We start from the raw sequence: 25,993 nt of genomic DNA, 5'->3' as shown, positions 1-25,993 counted from the left end.
TCGAAAGTTCGAGAAGTCGGTGCACGCCCCTTTTTAAAAAGGTTTGGGTGTCTCGGGCGAGGGCATTTTCCCTCACCCGATTCTTTCTCTTTTCTCTCTCTCGTTCTCGGCAGCTCCGGCAACCCGACGATCGCTCGATCGGCCATCCGACAGCCACCTTGGTGGTGGTCAGCTCCCATCCTTCGTGCTATCGTCAACCACCGTCTTCTTCTTCTTCTTCTTCTCCGATGACTCGCAGCAGGTAGGTGCTCCCCCGTTTTCTCCCTGGAGCTCGGGTTGTCGGCAGGGGGTTAGCCCCCTGTCGTTGGCGTTTGTCGGCAGGGGGGCTGGCCCCCTGCCATCGTCGGTTGTCGGGGGGGGAGGTTTGGCCCCCTGTCACCGACGATGGGTCGGCAAGGGGTTTAGCCCTCTGTCGCCGGCGATTCGTCGACAGGGGGTTTGTGTAAAACCTGTGAAATTTATGAAATTCTAAATGAATAAAAGGGGTCAGTTATGTGAAATAGTAAGATTTTAAGTAGGCAGTACAAATTTTTATGACTTGTGATTTCTAGAACGAAACCAATAACAAACTCTCACAAGTGGTTTTGGATCTGGATCTTGGAGAGATCCGATGATCCGACCCGACTTACGGGACCCAATGGGAAACCTGATGGTTTCGGAATGATAGCGTGAGATCCAAAACACGATTAGAGTAAGCGAGTGCAAGTTTAGACCAAACGGGTGAAAAATCTATGTGAAAACGAAAGAAATCTATCAACAAGAAAAAAACGTCCCAATATGACATAAAAAGAATATTTTCGCAAAAGTAAACAAATAGTGGTGAAGTGGAGTTATGGTAGGACGCACAGGGTTGTAGAATTGCAACCTCAATTCAAAACCCCCTGTGCACAAATTATTTTTTTTCACAAGAAAATGATGTTTTCTACCTTGGTGAAAAGGGTAAAAACGTGGGATTATGTTAAGCCTAAATTTTTGGCTTTTCCATCTAGCTCTACCAAGGATTGAGGAGAATCCCAGGTGACATGGAAGAGGGGTACCCATAAAGCAAATAGTGAGGGAAGTTAGAGAAAATCATGCCAAAGACAGGAGGGGGCATTGTTGGAAATAGATATCACCCACTAAAAACGTAAGATTTGGGTGAAGTTTTAATGCCTTGAAAATTTGGTAACTTCCTCCTAAATAGAGGAGTTAAATGAGAGATTTTGGTAAGGAGTTACATTAGACGTATCTCTCTCTCTCTCTCTCTCTCTCTTGGGTGATCAGACCTCCATAGTTGGTGGTGGAGTTTTCTATTGCTGCACGACTGGATTTCCATTGGCAAACATAGAGTGCTACTCCAACGAAGGAAGAAGTGTTGCTTCATTCGCTTGACGCTCCAATAAGAGGTAAGGAGCATTGCTATTTGTATGTAAGTGGTTGATGCCTTGTTGCACATCTATGTTGCAATATCATGGAGTTTACGTGACAAGCACCACCTATATGTAGGTATGTTTAGGGCCTTGAGACCCAGGTGGCATGAGTTGAAACACCTACTCGCCAATAGGTCAATATATAGGGGTTCAGCCAATGGTTCTCACCCTTGGCCAACGTTGGGGCACTGTGGTGTTCTTTATAAGGGCATTTTGCTCCTATGTGTGTGCCTGGTAATATGTAGTACTCATATCAAAACCTACAGTTCGAATCTATGTAGTAAGATGCATATATTTTTGGTGTGGGTGTTAGCCATGACAGATTCAAGATCGAAACAAAAATAAAGTAGGCAAATGGCGTGGAACCTTAAGTATCTTGGATTATTATTCATGAAATTATTGTTTGGTTGTATTTTCTTGTTCAATACACCTTTCCTACTTTGTAGATTGAATGGTTTTAATCAAGTCTGAAGTTATGTATACGTGAGTGCTATTTCACATCATGGTAAAATAAAGATATATCATTCCTATTGGGTAATTCGATTGGATTCGATATTTTTGAGTGTGGAATGCACTCATATTTATAGTTGAAAGATTCCATACATTGAGGATGAAAGGGGTGGCAAAACAGTCCATTTAGAATGATCAAAATGTTTGAAAAATAAAAAGATAAGCCCTTTTAAAAAGTTACAGAAAAACGGCAAAATTAGTCGACTGAGACAATAGTTAGTCGACTGATAATATGTTCAGTCGACTGATAAAAACCTTCAGTCGACTGCTGCAAAAATTTTCAGAAAACAGACATTCTGTTCAGTCGACTTATAAAACCTTCAGTCGACTGATGCTAAAATTTTTCTAGAAAACAGGCATTCTGATCAGTCGACTGATAAAACCTTCAGTCGACTGATGCTAAAATTTTTCCAGAAAATAGACATTTTGATTAGTCGACTGATAAAACCTTCAATCGACTGATGCTAAATTTTTTCCAGAAAATAGACATTTTGATCAGTCGACCGATAAAACCTTCAGTCGACTGATGCTAAATTTTTTCCAGAAAACAGATATTTTGATCAGTCGACTGATAAAACCTTTAGTCGACTGATAAACCCTTCAGTCGACTGCTGCTAAACTTTTTCAGAAAACAGACATTCTGTCCGGTCGACTGATGAATTCTTCGGTCGACTAATTTTACAAAAAAATAACATTTTTCTTATAAGATTTGAAGCCAAAAAGGTTGGTCGACCGGTGAGCCTATTGGTCGAACAAAATGACATTTTCCTCAAGATGTAGAACTCCGTGAAAACCAAATTAAAATAGAATATTTTTACCAATTCATTAATGAGCTTAGAACCAAATTTGAAGGAACCAAGTCAGATCTCCTTCATAGAGGAGGTGTATCAACCATAATCAAAACAATGGTTATTCTATATATTGGATGTCATTTTTCGTGGGTAGGATATTATAGTTAGGGGGTGGCAATCGGGTCGGGTTGGCGGGTCGTGTCGGCGGGTCAGCATACCTCAACACGAGCCCGACCCATTTATTAAACGGGTAACCCGACACGACATGATTAACCCGTTTAATAAACGGGTCGGGTCAGGTTATGTGATGTGAATTCCCAAATCCTCTAGTAATTGTCGCAACCATACTAATACAGATATAGTCATTTCCATGGCACGATACTCAGCTTCAGTGGAAGGGAGGGACACCTTCTGTTGCTTCTTGTATCACCATGAAATTAGAGAATCACCTACAAAAATACATAAACCAATGGTTGAACATCTATCATTCACATCCCCTTCCCAGTCAGAATCATAATATACACTGACTTCTAACGAGGAAGAGGATGATAAAACAATCCATAATTGATGGAATTCTTAATATATCTAATAATTCTCAATGCAACACTGATATGTATTGTAGTGGAAGCATGCTGAAATTAACTAACAAAGTGAATAACATGAGAAATATCAGGACGAGTAATATAGAGATAAGATAAGCTCTTATCATTTACGTGTATGAAGTTGAATCTTGTAGAGGTTCTCCATCATCTTTTTTTATTTTTATATTTATGACCTCTGAAGCATCAACACATTTTTCATTCGAGTGTCCTGATCGTTCAATGATCTCTTTTGCATACTTAGTCTATGACAAAAAATAACCATGAGGTGAGTAAGTCTTTAACGCCCCAAAAATTCAAACTTGTAAACCTTTCAGAAAACGGGCAAGAGACTAAAAGAAATCTCTTTATTTCAGAGTTCTTTTATGAAATCAGCGAAAGTCTGTTCTTTTGGTAAATTCAGAAAGGCAAGCTGACAACCTTGGGCATGTTAGCTAAAAGAACCAAAACGCACAAATCATGCTACTTGCAAGCCACTTGAAAAAGGCACTTCCATTTAAAGAAGGTTTCAAAAGTACAAAATTCGGATATCCCAAGGAAAATCCGTTACAAAACCCAAAACGTCCAGGACGCGAGCTAAGAGCAGAAAGAAGAAAGTCTTGAAGTCATAGTGTCATCGCCCGTGAAGTACCTAATCATCACCTGTACCCATAGAATGGGTTAGTTTCGCGAAAAACTAGTAGGTGCACAAGAGAGACTATAGAAAACTAAATTATGTACATTTAATTTAATAGGTTACGCAGTTTAAAGCAGATATGCAGTTAAACAGGTAAGCAGTGCAAAACGTAAGTAGTGCAAAACGTAAGTAGTGCAAAATGTAAGCAGTGCAAAAGAGTAAGTAGAGCAAGCGAGTAAGCAGTGCAATTATCAAACACAGCATGACGATTCATTTAATTGTAAGTTGTGTACTACTACGCAAAAAGTAAGTCTCTCGACCCAGCAACCAATGTGAACAGACCTTATGTTTCAATATTATTGTCCTGCGGGTACGTGCAGGCAAAACATAGAAACAACTGAGACTAGTTCTAGTGTCTGTTATTCTATGTATTTTCAATAACCCGAATAGCTAGTTAAGTCAGCTCCAAAGGGGACGGCTTTAGCCGAGAGAGGATTCTCCAGAGGCAGGTAAGCAGTGCCACAGATGCATTCAACTTCTGCAAAAGTGTTGAGCTAACTAATGTAGCCCCTTTTCCCTAACTCCAATGATTGGAGAGGCCAAATCATTGCCCATGAGGTGGTTGTTAACAACCTGTTCATTAGAGTTTTGTACCGCTCTGTCCTCTTCCTTGACAGACAACAAGAAGCGAATGGGTGCATTAGGGGTTGTTTAACTAACGACCCATCCTATGCTGTGGTCTTTAAACCACCCGAGCATCTAGCCTGTGAAGTCGATCGATCACTATTTAAGTAATTACAGCATTGTGCATTTAGCACTATTCGAGGTCATACGACCGTCTCATCCGATCATTGTAGTACTAGCGTGTAGTGTACGACTACAAGTACTCTAGGATGAAAGGGGTATAGCTCCTCAATAGAAGCCTCAACAGAAGTGTTTCATAAAGATGTAATGTTTCACAAGTGATGATGCATTAAATACACGTAATCTTAATACATTTTCATTACATAAATGCATCAATTATAGGTTTAGAACCCACACTTAGATGCATATAGATGTCATGGAGCTACGGTTCAAATTTCGTTCGAATCGGACTTAAAACAAGAGAGTTATTGCATTTATAGTGAAACGGGTCGAACCTCGGGGCAAATCGGGTCATTTTGGATCCAACTGGCCCTTTTGGGCCTTAGATCTGGGCTAAAACGCACCACATCCACCCCACACCAGCCCAAAATCGTTTTTTAGAAAATCTTTTCTAAATACCCCCTCTGAAAAAGGCGCCTAGCTAATATTTGTTTTTTAATCTCTTTTCTGGAAATTCCAGAAAAGAGCTTCTTTGTTTAAAACGAAAATGACGCCCAAGAGAGGGGCGTCTCTTGCTGGGGATTTCGTGCCCTAGAGGGCCCGATTCTTCCTCTCCCATCTTCTTCCCAGCTGCCCTACATCCCCCTTCTTCATCCTCCATGGTCGGCCATGGCATCCACGCCTATCCCTTGAAGCCGCCGGCCCTTCTTCTCCCATTTCTCCTCTTCCACATCTTCCCTTCTTCATCCTCCATGCTGAAACTAATTTTTCGTGTTGCTGTGTGCAGGTATTTGCAGTCAAGGAAGCATTCCAGCCATGGCAAGGGCGTCGTCTGCCCTTCTATGGCTAGCCGCCCCTTTCCCCCACGGCTCTCTTTACCATCACCTTCACGCCATCTTCGGAATGCTTCCCGTTGCCATCTTCAGCTCACTACAGCAAAGCAAAGATAGCCAGCATCATCGAGGGCAGATTAAGCACAAGTCCTAGGCAAGAGTCCGCTCACCTCTACCCCCACATCCGTCGGATCGCCCTTGAGGTATGATCTTCCTCTTTCCCCCTTCTTCTAGTTAAAACCCAATATGTGCGTGTGGTTTTGTGTTGTTTTATTTTTTATTTGCTGTGATTGCTGTGCGTTTTTACTGTTTCAAACCTTAGTGTAGGTGTGTGTGTGTGCAGAAACCAGCACATTAGGAAGCGTGTAGCATGTAATCTCTTTATGCGTTTTTAGATTTGGGAGATTTAAATGTCGATTTCTCATTTAATCTGTTTTTCTGTTTTTCGTCCAGCCATAGTATACATAAATTGTGCATAGACCAGTCTAGTAGGTTAATTAGATAGTTTAAGCTTTGATTTCATTTTTAGTTTCTAGTTGATATCATTGATCATTGTTAACATCGATTTCTTTAGGATTGTCTAAACCGGCTGGGTTACTTCAAGCCGGCTGTAGCATTTTATATTAGAATATTAGTTGATAGATTAGTTTAAATGAGTTAAGTTGTTGTGTAGGTTTAAGTATTTTTAATCTTGTAACGGGTTTAATTGATTGCTGAAATTATGTTTTGTTTTGAGCTAGCCGATTTAGGCGTTTTAGGCGTAAGTATGTTAACATGTAGACTATCTAAGTTATAACCTTTTGTTTGACATAATTAGTCAGATTAGTTGTAGTCAGTAGGTGTTTTCAATGTTATATTAGCTTGCTAATTGAATAATTGATCTAGCTTAGAAAATAATTGTATTCATTTAAATGCTTTTAGTTGATATTGGAAATGCATGTTGATGTTTAGATTAGAGCATTAAATTTGTTCCAGCAGGGTAGTATATTCATTTAATTGCTGTTAGTGATGTAGTTAAGATTAAATAAATGTGTTGAATCATGTAGTTAGTTTGATTAACGCATTAGTATTCGTTAGAATTAGGTTAGTATGTAAATTAAATCGATAGTTAGCTTCATATCTAAGTTGCTTTCTCAAGGCTAATTAAGTAGTTAGTTTAGATTAAGTAATTAGAGTATGTTAGTTAATGACTGTAACTTAGTTTAATGTATAATTGTAGGTTAGTAAATTAGTTTAACCTAGCCTTTTGTTTTATCATTAAATTGTAGTTCTCATAGATCACGTAGGTAGCTAATGTAGATTTTCTTTTCGTAGTCTAACCAATTATATTTCCTGTTTTGTAGCCCATTTTAGAACTATGAATGACTGTAATTGCAGATGGTTCAAGCAATAGTGCAAGCTTTGTATTCGTTCAAATGAATAGTGCACTGAAGTTGTAATTCAGTTTTTGCATTGATTTCCACTTGTTATCCTACATGCAATCATCTGAGTTTTCTTGAAATTATTGTTCTATGCTATTCATTACTGTGTTAACTGCGTGCAAACCAAAAATCAACTCGTTCAGAGTTGATTTGGTTTGCCTTTTAAGCATTCTGCAAGATTAGGTTTTACGCGATTTTAGATTTCGGGTCAAACGGTTCTATAATTTTTATCGAACTTGAAACGCTTATATCCGGAGTTCCCGGATGAGTTTTTCAATTCCGTAAAGTCCGTCAGACTCTTGAGTCTGTCAGAAAGAGAACAGAAGAGAAATACTTAGAATCAGACTTAATTTGACCCTTCGTACTTCCTGTTTGCGAAAACCTATTAAAAGTCGATTTTGCACTATTGAGGGATAAAACAGTCATTTGCTTACTTAGTTGATTTTAGGTAGTTTTTCATGTTTTCTAGCAGATAGTTAGTGAATTAACAATAGTAGGCTAGTTAGAGTGTGTTTACTTTGTTAGTTTAGTCAGAAATTATAATTTTAGTTTTCTTTATTTGTAATAATAGTTTAATTCAATAATTAGTTCAGAAATAGTCGTAGATATAACTTAGAATTAATTCTTGATTCCATACTGACTCTTTATTTTCGTGTTTTAGGTTGATAAGTTAGAAACAAATCTACAGGTGTAGTTACAATGCGAAGTGCAGATGCATGTGTGACGAAAAGATAGAATTACCCCTGGCGATCTGGAGAAGACTTAGCAACTTGTTTTAGTTCATTTTCATTTTCAGATTGTTATTTAATTAGAATTGTAATATTAACATAGTTGTAAACCTTTGTGATATTGATAAATTGATGTTTTAGATTTAATTCAGAATGTATCCCGTTCCCTGTGGATTCGACCCGTACTCGCCACATCTGTGGAAAGTCGGTTTTTATTATTTTTGGTTGACGATTTTCCAAATGCTTTTATTGAAAATAATGTGTTAAAAATAACCATTGCAAAAGTGCAACCAAATTTTGGCGCCGTTGCCGGGGAACGGCGATATATTATGAATATTTCTGAGATACCATTGCAAAAGTGCAACCAACAAGCTTTACTTTTGACATTCTTTATCTTTTGAAACAGCCAACAACTTTTGCCAACATTTGGCATGCGATTTTCTTGAATCTCATTCGCTATCGGGGTATCTACATGCCTCGCATGACTCGATACTAGCCTCGATAGACAAAATACAGATTTTTCAACAGAACCTCAACTCGTCTGCAAGTCTGCGTACTCGAAGAGCCAGGATCCTTGCGAGGTATCCCTCTCCTTATACGAGGATATAACGCTAGCTCCCAACTCAACTCTCGTCGCAAGAGAGATAGTGGTGAATGCCCAAGGATGCCTTTAAGGCATATGCAAAGAGCGAAAACCTGCGCGGCATCTGCTATAGCAAGGCAGTAACAACACATATGCAAAAGCAAGAGCCTAGGCGCAAAGCGCGACGACAAAGTAAAAACGGTAAGCAGGAGGGCAATGCAAAACCTTAATGCGATGCGCGACGACAGGTAAAAACTCTAAGCAAAAGGGCAACACAAAACCTCGACGTGATGCACGACGACAAGTAAAGACTGTCCGAAGGTACAAGACACAACAGAAGTAAAGGGCAAGGATCGCGAAACCGCATCCTTGAGTTAAGTGCATGCTAGTATAAATATATATATATATATATATAATGATCATTTTTAGTTAATTGGACTTAATTCAATTGTCCAAGTCCTCCGTGCAATCTTCCCCTACCTTGGAGAGTTGCGAGCTTGCTGACGTCTGCGTGTGTAAGCGATATACGGCTCGGGTCGCGGGGCACAAGCGGGATCCATCGTACGAGCTGCAAATATGCAATATTAACATGTAACCCAGACAAAAGCAAAAGCAAGGAGAAGACTCAACTTCTCTGATACATAGGGTTGGGGCCAACCATCCCAATTGACTCGAAAAAGGATGGGGCAGGGCCAAATGACCCTTGTCGCCCAAAGAGGGGCGTAGTCAATGCGAGCTGATGACTCATGCTTACTAGGAATTCCTCATTGAAGACCAACAATTGCAATGATCTATCCCCATCACGATGTAGTTTTTGAAGATTACCCGGGCTTGTCGGCCAAGGGTATAGACTCGTGCACAAAGGGCAGGGGACCATCGGCCCCTGGTGGCAAGCAAAAAGGGAAGGGGCCTTTGGCCCCTGCTGAAACAAAAAAAAAAGGAGCAAGGGCCTTCGGCCCCTGCTGGAACAATAAAAAGGGCAGGGGCCGATGGCCTCTGCTAAAACAGAAAAAGTGGCAGGGGCCTTTGGCCCCTGCTAGAACAATAAAAAGGGTAGGGGCCGATGGCCCTTGCCAGAACAACAAAAAAGGAAGAGGTCATCGACCCCTACTGAAATAAACGGGGTAGGGGCCGATGGCCCTTGTTGGAACATAAAAAAGGGGCAGGGGCCGATGGCCCCTACCAAGAAAATGAGCAAAAGGAGAGAGGCGCAGGGGCCAACAGCCCCCCTACGTCTTTTGGAAGTGGAGGCAGGGGCCAAAGGCCCCCGGTCGGCGTGCTAAGCAGGGAAACAAGACAGGGGCCAAAGGCCCCTGTCGGTTTCTTAGTGGAACAGGAAGCAGGGAGGAGGGGCTCGGCCCCTCCTCTGCCGTAGCAGAGAGCAGGGAGGGGTCATGCTCCTCCCTTGTTAAAAGTGGGAACAGGGAGGGGGTTTGACCCCTCCCGTGGCCACACAGAGAGGTGAGGGAAAGAGAGAAGAGACGGGAGAAGGAGAAGAGGGGAAAAGTGGGGAGAAGAGGAGACAACGAGTGAGAGAGTGAGAGAGTAAGTGAGAGAGACGAGAGAAAAGAGGAGAAGAAGAGGAGGAGGAGCGTACGTGTGGGTCGCCGGAGGAATTCACAGAAGGAAGGGGGTCGTGGGTGGTGGTGCTTAGCAACACAGAGAGAGATGGGAGTCGAGAAGAGACGAGAGGGCAATAGGCGGTGACGAGGGTTTCGTAACCCTCCTACCACCTGCCTCGTTGTCTTTAATGATAGCGACAGGCGGTGGTCTCGGGTCGGGTTCGGATCCGGCCCGAAGCAAAACCAAATTTTTTTCCTGCGTTTTACAAAGTCACTTCTATTCCAAGAAAATATCATAAAATATCAATATCTATCATGTCAAAGTTGTCTTTAAGCACATCTTTGAAATGATTAACTCGCTTGTTACACCTCCTGTGATTATCATATCATCTATATAAAGCAGTAATATTACCATTCCTGCATTAAAAGACTTAATAAATAACGCAGTGTTAGCAAAACAAGATTTAAAATAAAATAGTGACATTACACTACTGAACCTATCATACCAAGCTTTGGAAGCTTGTTTTAAACAATACAAGGCATTTCATAACCGAAGGGTTTTCCCATATGCTAAATTCAAACCTGGTAGACGATCCATGCAAATCTCCTCATCTAGATTACTATTCAAAAAAATATTTTTTATGTCCATTTAAAAGATAGGTCATTTTTTAATTGATGCTATAGAAATAAGAGTTCTGACAGTAGTTATTGGAGCAATTGGAGCAAACATGTTGTCGTAGTCTATTCCATATTCTTGATTATATCACTTGGCTACTAGCCTAACTTTGTATCTTTCTAATATCTTATCGCATTTAGTTTTTATCTTGTAGACCCGTCTACATCATATAGTTTTTCTTCCTTTATCTAACATTTGGTTTTCTCAAGTTTTTGCCTTTTTCAAAACTTCTAATTCATAATTCATCACCTTAATCCATTCTTGATGATTTTTAGCCTCATGGTAAGATGTCAGTTTTGTATATGAGTGTATGACCAATAGGCATGATCTATACCTTTATTCAAAGGAACAATATGAAACAAATCTATTAGGAGCTTTTGAAATTCTTACAGATTTTTTAATACTAAAAGAATTTATATCTTGATTTTGAGAATATCTTTCTAAAGCACATAGTGGATGGTCTTCGGTACGTCGAGTATATCTTTGTATGTTACTATGAGATAGGTCTATATTATTAAGACCCTCATTTAAATTCTCATTTGTATCATGAGTGCCTTCATTTTCATTCTCATGCACATCAAGAATGTTTTCACGCATTTTATGTTCATTGATAAGGTCAAAAAAGAAGAATAATCACAACTCTTTTGGATTTTTTCTATGCTAAAACCACTTTTATTTTTAAGAAAAATAACATTTCATGAAATATATAATTTGTTTCTTTCACTGTCAAAACATTTATAACCATTTTGATTCTCGGTATAGCAAAAAAAATATAAATGATTGCTTTTTCAGAAAGTTTATTGTTTTTATTGGTAAGGACAAAACATTTACATCCAAAGACTCTTAACCTTTTATAATTGAAATATGTTAGAAATAATTTTTTAATAAGAAAGATATTTTTAATATTTTTTAAAGACATTTTATTTATTAAATAGATTGTCGTAAGTGCAACTTCAGCCCAAAAATCTTTCGAAACATTTCTGGACACAAGAAGTGTTCTAGTGGTCTTAATAATATGTCTATGCTTTCTTTCGACTAGTCCATTTTATTGTGGAGTGTATGGACAAAATTTTTGATGAATAATCCCATGTAGACCTGGGTAATTTTTGAAATATTTTGACACAAATTCTCCCATAAAATTGATTCTAAAAATTTGAATATTGTTTTTAAATTTAGTCTTTATAGTGGATATCCATAAATACTCTAGCTTAGTAAAATTTGATTTCACTAGTGATGCATGAGAATATCTTAAAGACATGTATAGTCTTAAAAATATTGCTTACATATGCAATGTTCAAAATAAAGTAAGGACTATACTCAAGGAGAGATGAGCATTATAGAATATCACAACGCACTTTTCTAAAGACTTTTTAGGTGAAATGCAACTGAAATATCTATATAAAAAAAAATAGTTTCGATGGTAAACTAAATATGTGATTCACATATGGACTTTAGGATTATGTCCAATACATAGAACACACATGATAAAGTTGGATAATGCCATGTTGAGGCATATCCAGTGGGGATACGGAATGTACACTCGAGCTCATAAACAAAACTGAAAATGCTGAATGTTTAAGTACTCGACACAAAGTTGAACCAGAATTATGAGAAATTGTGGTTGGTGCCTTTGAGGCATTCGATGAGTAATGTGCATATACTAAGACCAACCTGAGTATGAATTGGGGTTTTGAAAGTCCCCTGTGGTGCAAAGACTTGCATATAAGAATAAATAAATTATGGGATTCTGGGTATACCTGAAAGATGGTATATGTTACTGGTTTCCCAGGGTTCTGGGTACATTTGAAAGAAGATGTATGTTACCGGATCCAAACAAACAAGAATGAAAATTTCTACACATATAAATTAATTATGGGATTCTGGGTATACCTGAAAGATGGTATATGTTATTGGTTTCCTAGGGTTCTGGGTACATCTGAAAGAAGATGTATGTTACTGGATCCAAACAAACAAGAATGAAAATTTATACACATATAAATTAAAAATGTGGGATTTTGGGTATACCTGAAAGATGGTATATGTTACTGGTTTCCCAAGGCTCTGGGTACACCTGAAAGATGGTGTATGTTACTGGACCCATGGTCTACCTTGGAGAGGGTAGGTGGTACAAGCTTCGTGGACATTCTTGTTTTTGTGAGAGCTAGGCGTCTCACCCAGTCCCCAGTCCACGAAGTTAGGGGACCAAGACTACCAGGATGTCCTAGGTGGTAGATCCAAGTCTTCTGCAGAAGTACAGGGTGCATCCTAATTTTTGTTCTAGCCACTGGGGAGTTCTCTCTCGGTCACTGACCGTCCCCTTTGGATATCTGTACGGCTAGTCATACGGGTTATTAAATAATAGACCCCCGTATGGTCTCGGTCCGCTACGAGGTCTATGCCTGTGCATACCCACAGGGTAAGAGTAAGATAAGCACTAAATAATTTAAGTTTACTAGAAACTTATCTCTGAAGAATTACATTCTGTTGAGTTGACTTTAGTAAAACTTGTGGAATCTACAGCTTGTACTAATGTGGATAAATATACCTCTAGTTCAGTCATCCTTTGCACCGTATCATGAATTAGAAAGCATAATCATCTTCTTAGAATGTTATAAACTTCCATGCTAGTTATATCTGCAGTACTTGCACATATTTGTACACAGGTCACTGAACACCACATATAAATATAATGCTTCTTACGCAGACAGGGGAGTCTGACCCTTCTACTTTAAATGTTTTTCAGGTAGCAGCTAATTGGAGCATCGGAGCGTCGCATTTGGATAAAGCCAAGAGATCTTAGTTTTTCAGTGTTTTCTGTTTGAACTCTGATTAGTAGATTTACATTTCTGTTATGGGATATAATTAATGTCATTAATGTTTCAATTAATGAATGGTATGTTTTTTGTACTTCTCTGTTTTTACCCTGTAATGCACCCGACTTGTGTTTTTCGCAATTCCGCTATTTCAAAAAAAAAAATTTACTCCAAAATTTTCACTATAAAAAGTTGGGGCATTATAGTTTGGCCCCCTGTTGCCGACGATTCGTCAGCAGGGGGCTTGACCCCCTGTCGTCGTCGGTTTGTCGGCAGGGGGCCTGGCCCCCTGCCTTTGTCTGTGTGCCGGCAGGGGGCGGAGCCCCCCCCCTGTCGCTTCTGTGTGCCGGCAGGGGGCGGAGCCCCTGTCATTGCTTCGGCTTGTCGGCAGGGGGCTTTGTCCCCTATCGCTGTTTTGTCTGTCGGCAGGGGGCTTGGCCCCCTGTCACCGTTGGTTTGCCGACAGGGGGCTTGGCTCCCTGTCACCATCGGTTTGCCGACAGGGGACTTGGCCCCCTGTCATCGTTCTATTTGCCAACAGGGGGCAGAGCCCCCTGTCGCTTTTGTTTGCCGGCATTGGGCGGAGCCCCCTGTCGTTGTTCGGCTTATCGGTAGGGGGCTTCGCCCCCTGTCACTGTTTTGTTTGCCGACAGGTGGCAGAGCCCCCTGTCGTTGTTCGGCTTGTCGGCAGGGGGCTTCACCCCCTGTCACTGTTTTGTTTGCCGACAGGGGGCTCCACCCCCTGTTGTTGTTTGGCGTGTCGGCAGGGGGCTTCGCCTTCTGTCACTGCTCTGTTTGCCGGCAGGGGGCGGGGCCCCCTGTCATCTTTTCTGTTTGTCGGCAGGGGGACCCGCCCCTCTGTCATCCTTTGTTGCTTCTGTATGTCGGCAGGGGGCTCCGCCCCCTGTCACCCCTGTTTGTCGGTAGGGGGCTGAGCCCCTTGTCGCTGTTGGTGGCCGCCTGCAGCTTGGGTTGTTCGTCAGGGGCCCTGTCTGACTATCTCTGTTGGGCGGCCAGTCCCTTGTTTCGCTTTTTGACTTATGCTAACCTCTTTAGCGTGTGCAAGTTGCACGACGGAGCGCCCGCGTGTCTCGTGGCCTGAGACCCTTTGAGCTTATGCCCGCAGGCGTGCAGGAACCCGCGACTCCCCAAGGTAGGGGAAAGTTGCGCGAAAGGACTTTGAATGAACTAAACTGAACTAAAGAAAAGATAATCAAACAATATGCATATATACGTAGATGTACGTTCTTTTAACTCAAGGATGCGGTTTCGCGATTCTTGTCCTGTTTACTTTTCAACACTTTACTTTCTGTTGCCACCGCGCTATATGTGCCTAGGCTTTACTTTATGTCTTTTAACTCAAGGACGTGGTTTCGCGAGCCTTGTCCTGTTTACTTTCCAGCACTTTACTTTCTGTTGCCGCCGCGCTATATGTGCCTAGGCTTTACTTTCTGTCTTTTAACTCAAGGACGCGGTTTCGCGATCCTTGTCCTGTTTACTTTCCAGCACTTTACTTTTTGTTGCCGCTGTGCTATATGTACCCAGGCTTTCTTTTCTATTCTTTAACTCAAGGACGTGGTTTCGCAATCCTTGTCCTATTTATGTTTCAACACTTTACTTTCTGTTGCCCCACACTTTATGTGCCTTGGCTATTTATGTTTTAGCACTTTACTTGTTGCCCTGCTCGCTTACACTGACTCACTTCTTGCTTGTGCCATATAGACTACGATTATGCTATTCCTCTGTCTTGCAGGTACCTCTAGAAATTGTTGTCAGCATTTGAGCTCATTTGAGTATATCTGGTGGCTTGTGGCTATAAACCTAGCCGCGTCTCTTGGCAGTGCTATGCGATGCTATGATGCGTAGCACAAAGTGAATGTGCCTCATGTTCTGCATTTGGATATCTCGCTAAATGATAATCATGCGCCTTCACAGGCAAGATGCTCGAGTGGGTCGAATAGACCAGGGCATATAGAGCAAAGCGATGATGATGAATAACCCTTCATCGTGCTTGTTCGGGCTGGTTCATCAAGAGAGATGATGGATGGTACAAAACCTCCGGTGGACATGCCATTCATGGCTATTTCGGGCAAAGATCCGACTTCCCCAGTCATCGGAGGTAGGGGAAATGGCGTTACCATAAGTATCCTAGGTAGTAGTCGCCCGACACTTCTGCAAAAGTTGGATGCATCCATGGACCCTTTTTAGCCTTTGGGGACTTACTCTCTCGACCACTGGTCGTTCCCTTAGGAGCGGACTCACTCAGTCCTTCGGGGTATAATAAAATACATAGCATAAGGGATCCCCGAACGGATCTCGGCTGTTTCTACGTTTACACATTGTGCGTACCCACAATGTTTAGATAATAATCAAATCACAGTATGGCATGCTCACAGTTGTTGTTTGTTCTTTGCTCAGACTAAATGCTTTTACCTTGCTATCAGTTTGTTATTTGCAATAGTGAGAAGGTATGCATGATAAGCCTGGTTGTGATTGATTCCAGTTAGATTGTTATCACTGTAATACTTGCTTGCTTGAGTTCATAATATCTTGGTTAGCTTTGCTGTTTAGATGCATATGTTGTATCAGTTTCTACTTGCTTCTATTCAAGCATGATTTAGATTAGTTCATCTTATTTTTTTTGCGTACCTACCAGTTTTCAGGACTGACCCTATTTTTATGGGTGTAGGTGACAGGTAGCTCTTCTTACAGGCGGCGGTGCAGATGCTACGTGGTCAAAGTCTCGCCTCTCTCGTCGACACGCTGGCTATTCGGTTTTATACATTTTTGTTGTTTTTGGGTAGATACCCTTTTGCCTTGTATAAACTAAACCCTTTTTATGAATGTACTCTTTTCTATCATTTGCTCACTATTTCTGCTTAGAAAATGGGTTTGTGTTTGTGCTGAGTCTTTTTGCTAACGTACTCAGAAGAATCGACTTGTGCTTTTAAATCCTTTGGTATCTTTAAAAATCTTTGCTGCAAACTCTGATTTTCGAAGGTATTTTTTTATTCAAATCCTTGTCTCTCAAGTTGAACTTCTGGGGCATTACAAATACAAACAACAAGATCAACGCCCGGATCACCTGGTCTGGGAAATGTATAACCTCACAAGGAATTCCGCCCTAGATGGTATACCTAATCTTGGACCATACACTTCCTCACAGGAGTTCACCGCCTTTGCGGCTACCCGTTCGTGGACAGTGTATATTCTCACAGAGAATCTACCACTCTAGCCGGGTACCTGGTCTTGATCATACACGCCCTCGCAGATAATCCTTTGGAGATCAGGTCCTCAACAGACACCCTACTCGGTGATACATGCATCAATACAGTCGACTGCTCCGAACAGTTGACCACTCTTGGGGTCAGTAACCACAATATAGGCACAAGCACGTATATCAGCATATGCATTGTATCACTTCACATAGAAGCATATAATCCTACGCGTCGTATTATTGCCACAAGGAATATTGCAATCCTCAAATAGACCCTCAAAGCATGCGTAAACGACACATGAGAACGCGCAGATATGACAATCTAGTTGATTCTATGAGCAAAGAGTAACTAACTCTACCTGTCAGCCAAACAAAACAACTGAATAAGACGAGCACTCATAACAATGCTCGTAAAACATACAATTACCACCAAATGGCTCAGTCCATCAACAAGTAATTAAATTAATCGTAAGGCATAAACCATTGCATCACAAGCCATTCATAAGGAATCATACGACAGCAGTTATATCACAATATGTAAGCCGCTTATAAGACAAACGGCCACATCAATCCTAGTTGCCACCAGTTCGTAGAGTATGAGTTGTATGCAATCACATCAATCATAAGAGATGCAAGCCAACAAGTGCTACGCTATAATAAGCACCAAACAGTTCGACCAAGGGATAAAGCAAGTCACATGCTAATATGTAGCAACTGGCATAATGCTATTATTATAAGCATTTAACTAATATGAGAAGCTCCTTATTACTCCGCAAAGAACTGCGTAAACAGTGTAACCAACTAGAGTAACGCCTTAACAGGCGTGCACAACTCAACGAGTAGCATACTAAACTACCGAGCAAGTAAGCGATTCAGTAGTGCAAGCGAATCAATAGTGCAAGCGAGTCTCACGACCCAACAACCAATGCGAACAAACTTTATGTTCCGATATTACTGGCCTGCAGGTACGCGCAGGCAAAACGTAGAAACAACTGAGACTAGTTCGGGCATCTGTTATTCTATGTATTTTCAATAACCCGAATAGCTAGTTGAATCCGCTCCAAAGGGGACGACTTTAGCCGAGAGAGGACTCCCCAGAGGCTGAAAAGCAGTGCCACGGATGCATCCAACTTCTGCAGAAGTGTTGAGCTAACTAATGTAGCCCCTTTCCCCTTAACTCCAATGACTGGGGAGGCTGGATCATTGTCCGTGCGGTGGTTGTTAACAACCTGTCCATTGGAGTTTTGTACCGCTCTGTCCTCTCCCTTGACAGACAACAAGAAGCGAATGGGAGCGTTAGGGGTTGCTTAACTAACCACCCATTCTATGCTGTGGTCTTTAAACCACTCGAGCATCTTGCCTGTGAAGGCGAATCAGTCACAATTTAAGTGATTACAGCATTGTGCATTTAGCACTGTTCGAGGTTGCACGACCGTCTCATCCGATCATTGCAGTACTAGACGTGTCGTGCACGACTACAAGTACTCTAGGATGAAGGGGGGTATAGCTCCTCAATAGAAGCCTCAACAGGAGTGTTTCACAAAAATATAAAGTTTATCAACTTTACTTTATCTTTTGAAACAACAATACCTTTTGCCAACATTATGCATGTGATTATCTCGAATCACCTCCGCTATCGGGGTATCTACAGGTCTCGCATGACTCGATACCGGCCTCGATAGATGGGATACGGGTTTCTCAACAGAATACCCGTTAAGAAGTTCGCTCGAACCCCCAATTCGGGATCACCCGAGATAAGCCAAAAAGGCGAGTAGAACTAGTCAGTCACATCCTTCCAAATGCTTCGATTTGGAGCAGTCTTTGATGCTTTTGCGCAGCTCCCTAAAATCTCAAGTCGACTCTGCAGGACTGCGCACACGAAAAGCCAGGATCCTTGCGAGGTATCCCTCTCCTTAGACGAGGATGTGTCGCTCGCTCCCGACTGAACTCTTGTCGCAAGAGGGAGAGTGGTAAATGCCTCTTGCATCCTCCACGAGGATGCCTTTAAGGAATACGCAAAGAGCAAAAACCTGCACGTCATTAGCAATAGCAAGGCAATACCAACACATATGCAAAAGCAAGAGCCTAGGCGCAAAGCGCGACGGCAAGGTAAAGGTGGTAAGCAGAAGCGCAATGCAAACCCTCGACACAACGTGCAACGGCAAGTAAAAACTGTAAACAGGAGTGCAACGCAAAACCTTTGCGCGATGTGCGACGACAAGGTAAAGGCTGTAAGCAGGAGTGCAGCGCAGAACCTTTGCGCGATGCGCAACAGCAAAATAAAGGACAAGGATCACGAAACCGCATCCTTAAGTTAAATGCGTACTCGTATAAATATATATATATATTTCCATATATTTATTTATTTAATGGACCCTTTTTAGTTAATTAAACTTAATTCAATTGTCCAAGTCTTCTGTGCAATCTTCCCCTACCTTTGAGAGTTGCAAGCTTGCTGTCGTCCGCGGCTGTACGCGATTGGCGGCTCGGGTCGTGGAGCACGAGCGAGATCCGTCGTACGAGCTGCAAAAGTAACGATCTTAGCAAGCTAATATCAAAATAGAAAGTCAGGAGTACTATCGCCGTCCTGACGTAAGGGAAGCAGAGGTAGGGGCATCGTGCACATGCGCACCTGCTATAAGCGCAAGAAGCAGGGGTAGGGGCTGCGAGCCCCTGCTGACTTGCTGTCAGCGGACTCCGAGGAGGCAGGGGGTTGCACCCCTGCCCTCATAAAGAGAGGGCAGGCAGGGTTGCTCCCCTGCCTAACAAAGTAGAAGAGAGACAGGGTCAAAGCCCCTGCCTGTCAACTACGAACGGAGGCCCGCCTGATGCCAGGGAAAAGCGAGGCGAGGGGGCTTGCCCTGGCCTGCCGAAAAACAGCGAAGGCAGGGCGATGCCCCTGCCTAACGAGAAAAGAGGCACAGGGAGGGCTCGGCCCCCTCCCCTGTCGTAACAGGGAGCAGGGAGGGGGCTCGACCCCTCCCTTGCCGTAACAACGAGCTGGGAGGGGGCTCGACCCCCTCCTCTGTCAAAACAAAGAGCAGGGAGGGGGCTCAACCCCTCCCCTACCGTAACACGAAGCAGGGAGGGGGCTCAGCCCCTCCCCTGCCGAACAAAAGGGCAGGGAGGGGGCTCAGCCCCTCCCCTTCCATAACAAAGAGCAAGGAGGGGGCTCAGCCACTCCCCTGCCGTAACAGGAGGCAGGGAGGAGGGCCTCGGCCCCTCCCCTGCCGTGACAGAGGGAACAGAGAGGAGGGGGGCGAGCCCCTCCTCTGCCGTAATAGGAGGCAGGGAGGAGGGGCTCAGCCCCTCCCCTGTCGTAACAGGAGGCAAGGAGGAGGGGCTCAGCCCCTCTCCTGCCGTGACATAGGGAACAGAGAGGAGGGGGGCGAGCCCCTCCTCTGCCGTAACAGGAGGCAGGGAGGAGGGACTCAGCCCCTCCCCTGCAGTAACGGAGAGCAGGGAGGGGTGTCGTGCCCCTCCCTTGCTAAAAGGGGGCACAAGGAGGGGATTTGACCCCTCCCGTGGCCACAGAGAGAGGTGAGGGAGAGAGAGGAGAGACTGAGAGGGAAAAGAGGGGGAAAGAGGGGCGTACCTGGTGGTCGCCGGGGGCAGCAACATCGGCGTCGGAGGGAGGTCGCAGGTGGCGACGGGTCGGCAACGCAGAGGAGCGAGATGGGAGTCAGAGGAGACGAGAGAGACCAGAGAGGCGGTGAGGGAGAGAGACAGCGAGGGGGGGGGTCGTATTTGAAACCCCCTACCTTGTTTTCTAAAGAAGGCCCGCGGGAGGCGGTGCCTCAATTGGGTCCGGGTCGGGTCCGGGTCCGGATCCGACCCGAATCCAAGCCAATAAAATTTTTTTTTGAGTTCTTACATCTTTCCTTTTCTCTTCTCTCTTCTTTTTTGTCTTTTATTTTCCCCTTCAAAAAGGAAAATATAGGTTAGAAAGGAAAAGAGAAGGAAGAGAGAAAAAACAAGAGGAAAAAATTTGCGATGATCACAATAGGTCGATCTTTGCCTCCATGATATTTCCAAGAAGTGAGAAGAGAAGAGATAAAAAAAATAAAATATACGTACCACACTTTCCTTTCAAGAATCGAGTGGCTTTGATACCATGTAATGAGATATGCGGAAATTCAAAGAGTGCTATAAGCACTTACAAAGTCCTATAATGGACCAACAAAAGAGACAATAGCCAAGTCCACAAAGGGACAACACAACACATAAAATAAATGTCTCTTTATTGAAAGAGAGAGAGCTCTCAAGAATACAAATATACAAGGGGTTCACCCCTATTTATACAAGAGGGAGTGGGAAGAAAAGGAAGGCCAAGGGCCTCAAAAGAAGAGACCAAAAGGGGGCTTCCATGGAGTCGTTGGGAGCCCCCAACGATCACATTTGTGACCGTTGGGGGCTCCAATGACTCTATGGTTGGAGCCCCTTTTGGTTCCTAAAAAATACAAAAAAGAAAAATAAAAGATAAAAAAAAGGAATTACATTTTAACAAAAAAAGAAAATAGTTGCTTTCTAAAACAACTATGTTAAATTACAAAAATACCCTTATCGGGTATTGATGTAACATATATATATATATATATATATATATATATATATGGAGTACATTTTAACAATATCATCATCCTTCTTCTTTATGTGGATGATATGATCATCACTGGAGGCGACAAACAGGAAGTTACCAATATCAAAACTCTTCTTAAAACTCATTTTGAAATGTCTGATTTAGGATTATTGAAATACTTTTTAGGAATAAAAGTTGCTTATTCCCCTCGTGGGTATTTGATATCTCAACCTAAATTTGCTTTTGTTATTATTTCTAGGTCTGACATTATAGATGATAAGAAGGTGGAGACTCCAGAAGTGGTCAATGTTAAAATAAAAATTGATGATGAAGGGCGTCTTGATGATCCCATTCCGTTCAGACAACTTGTTGGAGCACTTTCCTATCTCTCCATCACTTGACCAGACATAGCACATGTTGTAGACACAACTAGCCAGTTTCAACATACTCCCACTTCTGTTCACATGGGAGTGGTTTTAAGTATTATTAGATATTTAAAGATTTCTCTCTCACAAGGACTCTTCTTGTCTGCATCATAACCGTTAGATTTAACTGCTTGTACTAATGCTGACTGGGGAGATGATCCTAATAATAGACACCACTAGTTTCTGTGTATTTTTAAGTGAATCTCTAATATCATGGAGGTGTAAGAAGCAACATAAGGTTTCTCTTTCCTCAACTGAAGCTAAATATAGAGTCATGGCAACCACCACAATGAAAGTTGTTTGGCTCAGGCGACTGCTCGCTGAAGCAACACAGGCCTCACGAATGTGTTGTGACAATAAGAGTGCAATATACATCGCAAGCAACCAGACTTTCCATGAGCACACCAAACACATTGAGATTGATTGTCACTATGTCAGAGAAGAGTACTTGAATGAAACCATTGATCTGCCATATATTATGTCAGAATACCAATTAATAAACTTCTTCACCAAGCCTCTCACGGCTCCTAGATTTCACTTCCTCTTAGACAAACTTTCGCTCATTGTACCATAAGTTTGGGGGAGAGTGTTAAAATATAAACAACACATATATAATAATAATATAATATTATTATTATTATTATATATTTTTGTATTTATACTTTTTTATTTTTTATAATTTTTCTTTTTATGGTACAGAATGTTGGGCTGCCAAGAGACATCATATTCAAAAATTGAGTGTAGCTGAGATGCGTATGCTTAGATGGATGTGTGGAAATACAATAAAAGATAAGATTCGGAACGAGGAGATACGTAAGAAGGTAGGCATTGCACCCATTGAAAATAAGATGAGAGAGAATCGTTTACGGTGGTTTGAACATATTCGGCGAAGGCCTAATGATGCTCCAGTTACAAGGATGGAGGAATGGGAAAATATATTAGTTAAAAGAGGTCGGGATAGGCCTAGGAAGACTTGGATGGAGATGATAGGAAAGGATATGAATGCTTTGAACCTCACCGAGGACATGGAATTGGATAGAAATGATTGGAGGAAAAGGATTCATGTGGAAGACCCAGAATGATTTTCTTTTTTGGTTCATATCGCTGACCCCAATTGTTTTGGGATGAAGGCGTAGTTGTTGCTGTTGTATAATTTTTCTTTTTGTTTTTGGAATCTAGTTGTATTAGAACTAGATACATCTAGTTTGGTCAAGTTTCGGTTAGAATTTGACCAACTTTCTAGCCATTAGAACTAGTCCAACGACTAGAATTCTAGCCATTGGACTAGTTCCAACAGCTAGAAAGGGAGAGCTCCTTATGAACTCTCCTTAATACTCGTTTAAATAGAGGTGCATCCCCTTGTGTAATTCATTCCTCTAAATGTTTTTTAAGCATTTTGCTCTCATAAATAAAGTGTTATTTATTTTTATGTTTTTCCATTTATACCCTTTTATGGGTCTTGTCTAAATTATCTTTTAGATACTTCCTTTTGAGTAGATTCAAGTGCATTCGTGGAGCCTACCATTTCATTACAGTATATATTGGGGACTCTGTCCCCTTGTTTCTCATGCATTCTTTGTGCATTAGAGCTCTTAATAAAATAATATTTTTTATGAGTATTGTGTGTCCGCTCTTGAGGTACTCTCTTGTGCCCTTAGCAGCATCTTGTGTTTGTGCCCTTATTGGCTTGATTTGAAGGATTTTGTGTGCATTGTGCTCATGATCTAGGTGCTTGTGAACCTTCATTTATGGGTGATCATTCCATTACATGGTATCAAAGCCATTGGGCTATTGACTCTTGAAGTTGAAGATTTAAAGCATCTCATTTGAAGAGGTCGCAATTCATGCGCTTGTAACTTTCTCACCAAGAATTGGAGATTCAAGTGATCCTGCTCTCTCTCTCTCTCTCTCTCTCTCTCTCTCTCTCTCTCTCAGAGTTCATCTATGGACACTTCGTTATTTTTGAAGTGACCTACAAAGGATGTAAAAGAGGAAGAGCTTAGGGCTGCAGATCACATGTCCAATATGAAGTTTCTATTCACTGGTTATGATGCTTCTAATTCAAATAGGAGCTTAAAATTGGCTGATGGGTCTTTGTGACACTTGAGAAACGAACTGTTCAATATGTTCTCCATAAGCCTAAGTTTCTGGTAAATTTTTTATCAATTAGCACCATCACGAAAGATCTCAACTATTCAGTAACTTACTTTCCTTCTCACTGTGTATTTCAAAAATTAAAGATAGAGAAGAGCTTTGATCATGGACATGAGGACAAAGGATTGTAGCCTCCACAAAAAAATACTGTTTTACTTAATGAGCCAGCTCATAGCTCGCCCATATGGCTCGGGCTTGTGTGAGTTCGAGCTTGATTGACCTGCACAAGCTAGATGAGCCTCAAAGTTTGACGTCACACCTGAATTCTCTTATGAAATGTTGATCAATTTGAATTATCGCAATATTATGCTTTGTTTCAAGATAACTAGTAGATGTCTAATCCAAGTAACCTTTAACATTGCCATGGAACGATATTCAACCTTTGTACTGGACCTGACAACAGTTCTTTGCTTCTTACTACTCCATGATATCAAGTTTTTCCCAAGAAACACACAATATCCTGATACAGATCTCATGTCAGGATCACCAGCCCAATCAGCATCCATGAAGCCTACAACAATCAAAGGATTATCACAATCTCTGACATACCTCAATTCATCGTCAAAGTCACTTTAACATCCCTAGCTTATTTCCTGACATCCTTATATGAAGAAGACATCAATTCTGTCGATAGAAGTTGAATATAATGTTTCATGTATAACCAAGTCAACAAATTCATTGTGGAAAAGCTTTCACATTGTATAATGGCTTTGAACAACAAGTTTACAATAAATATTATTGGTTCAGGCAACCCACATTAATTTTGAATGGTACAAGTTTCACTCCCTAGATCTTTGCACATTGGATTCAGTGGGTTTTATTCTATTATTGTTATGTTAATCTTTCTCATACTCTATCATCTTCTGTATGCAAAATAGTACTTCACTAATGAAATAGTAGCAAGCATTCAATTGGGATCTCTTCTACTCATACTCCACTGTTTTTTTTATCAGAACATACTGGACCATTATTTGAATTCACCTTACCAACTGTAAAAACTCTCCAACAATTAAGATGCATTGTCCATCTTGTTTACTGCAGATATCACTATTTGGCATCTGAGAAACAAAAAAATTTTCGCTCATGGCACAGTAAAGAGGAAGAGAAAAGAATAAGAACAAAACAAAGTTCATGCTTTTAGTTACATCAACCAAAACCAATTAATAATCTTTATCATATAGATGTGATTATGAAACTAAGAACAGAAAGATATCACAGAGAAAATTGAAGATGGTGTATGAAAAAAATAGCAGAAGCAATATACAAAGCAAAAAAGTAAAAGAAAAGGGAAGAGAGGCCGTTACCAGGCGACTGAGCATCTGTAGTAAAGGAAGTGAAGAACAAGGATAGAAGAAGAAGGAAGAGGAGACGAAAGAGGGCCATGAGAGAAAAAGGGAGGGGGGAGGGAAGTAGAGTCCTTTTCACTGACAACACCTTGTGATCATAGAACCTCAAACGCGGGGGAAAAGCAAAACAAAATGCTGGAATATTTCGTTAAACGTGTTGAGTGTCATCGCAGACGATTATTGCCTCATACTTTCTTCAATGACATAAATGCCACTCAGTGTACAACTTGATCTCCTTCAATGTCCTTGTCCAACTTCCCACTTTCTCGTGCCTCTTTGCCGTTTGTCTCATGGCTGGGAATATGGTACCCCTCTAGAATTCCATGAAATCCTTCAATTCCAGCAAAGTGATTTCTGATCTAGAGTTGAGAATGAAAACTATCATGTCAACTAATTTTCTATGATAAGTTCAATCATCATCATACTAGAACTTGACATGCAAAGTAAAAGCTCTGCAAAATTTGCAATCAAAGAAAGAAAAACCAGATTTTGCAATGTGAAAGTTGTGCAAAAATCACATCAAACTTTTTTATAGTAAAGAAGCCATGAAATTGTTGACAAAGAAGTACAAATAGACACACCTTCTGAGAATACGTGCACTGACAGCTCCTAATAACGAAAAGTAGAGAAAGTTAGGAAAAGAAGAAGACCAGGCGGAGAGAGGCGATTGGAAGGATTGCAAGGCGACTACATTTGTAGCTCTATTAAGAAAGGAATGGAGAAACAAAACTGGTAAAGTGGACATATATAATCAGGATAAAGCTTTATTATTATGATGATGAATTGCCATAAACAACATTTTAAGATGAAAGTTTTAGGAAACAAATTGAATCTCTTGTGCCCTACCTAGATCCATTCCCTAACGGATTCAAATGAAGTCTATCCCATTTGTGGGCCCGCATGGTGGTGTTTGGATTCAAGGAATTT

The 25,993-nt window shown here is 41.4% G+C and overlaps 1 protein-coding gene across 2 annotated transcripts in view; it reads right to left on the bottom strand.

Moving 5' to 3' along the window:
• LOC149812244 (putative LRR receptor-like serine/threonine-protein kinase At1g67720) overlaps window positions 1–25,766 on the bottom strand; it is a 121,367-nt gene extending 95,601 nt beyond the window's left edge. The window contains exons 1-2 of one of the 2 annotated variants that reach the window (XM_089993592.1): window positions 25,648–25,766; window positions 25,025–25,425 (exon numbers count right to left, since the gene is read on the bottom strand). In XM_089993592.1, coding sequence (XP_089849718.1) covers window positions 25,025–25,103 — 79 coding nt within the window. In that variant the 5' untranslated portion in view covers window positions 25,104–25,425; window positions 25,648–25,766. The remainder of the gene's footprint in view (window positions 1–25,024; window positions 25,426–25,647) is intronic. The other variant, XM_089993593.1, reaches the window with a different exon arrangement.
• Between the last annotated feature and the right edge of the window lie 227 nt (window positions 25,767–25,993).

Source organism: Nuphar pumila, chromosome 17 (assembly GCF_984573655.1).
Source record: "Nuphar pumila chromosome 17, dmNupPumi1.hap1.1, whole genome shotgun sequence".
Classification (NCBI taxonomy): Eukaryota; Viridiplantae; Streptophyta; class Magnoliopsida; order Nymphaeales; family Nymphaeaceae; genus Nuphar; species Nuphar pumila.
Note: the sequence above shows the minus strand (reverse complement) of the source record. Positions and strands in the feature narration are given on the sequence as shown.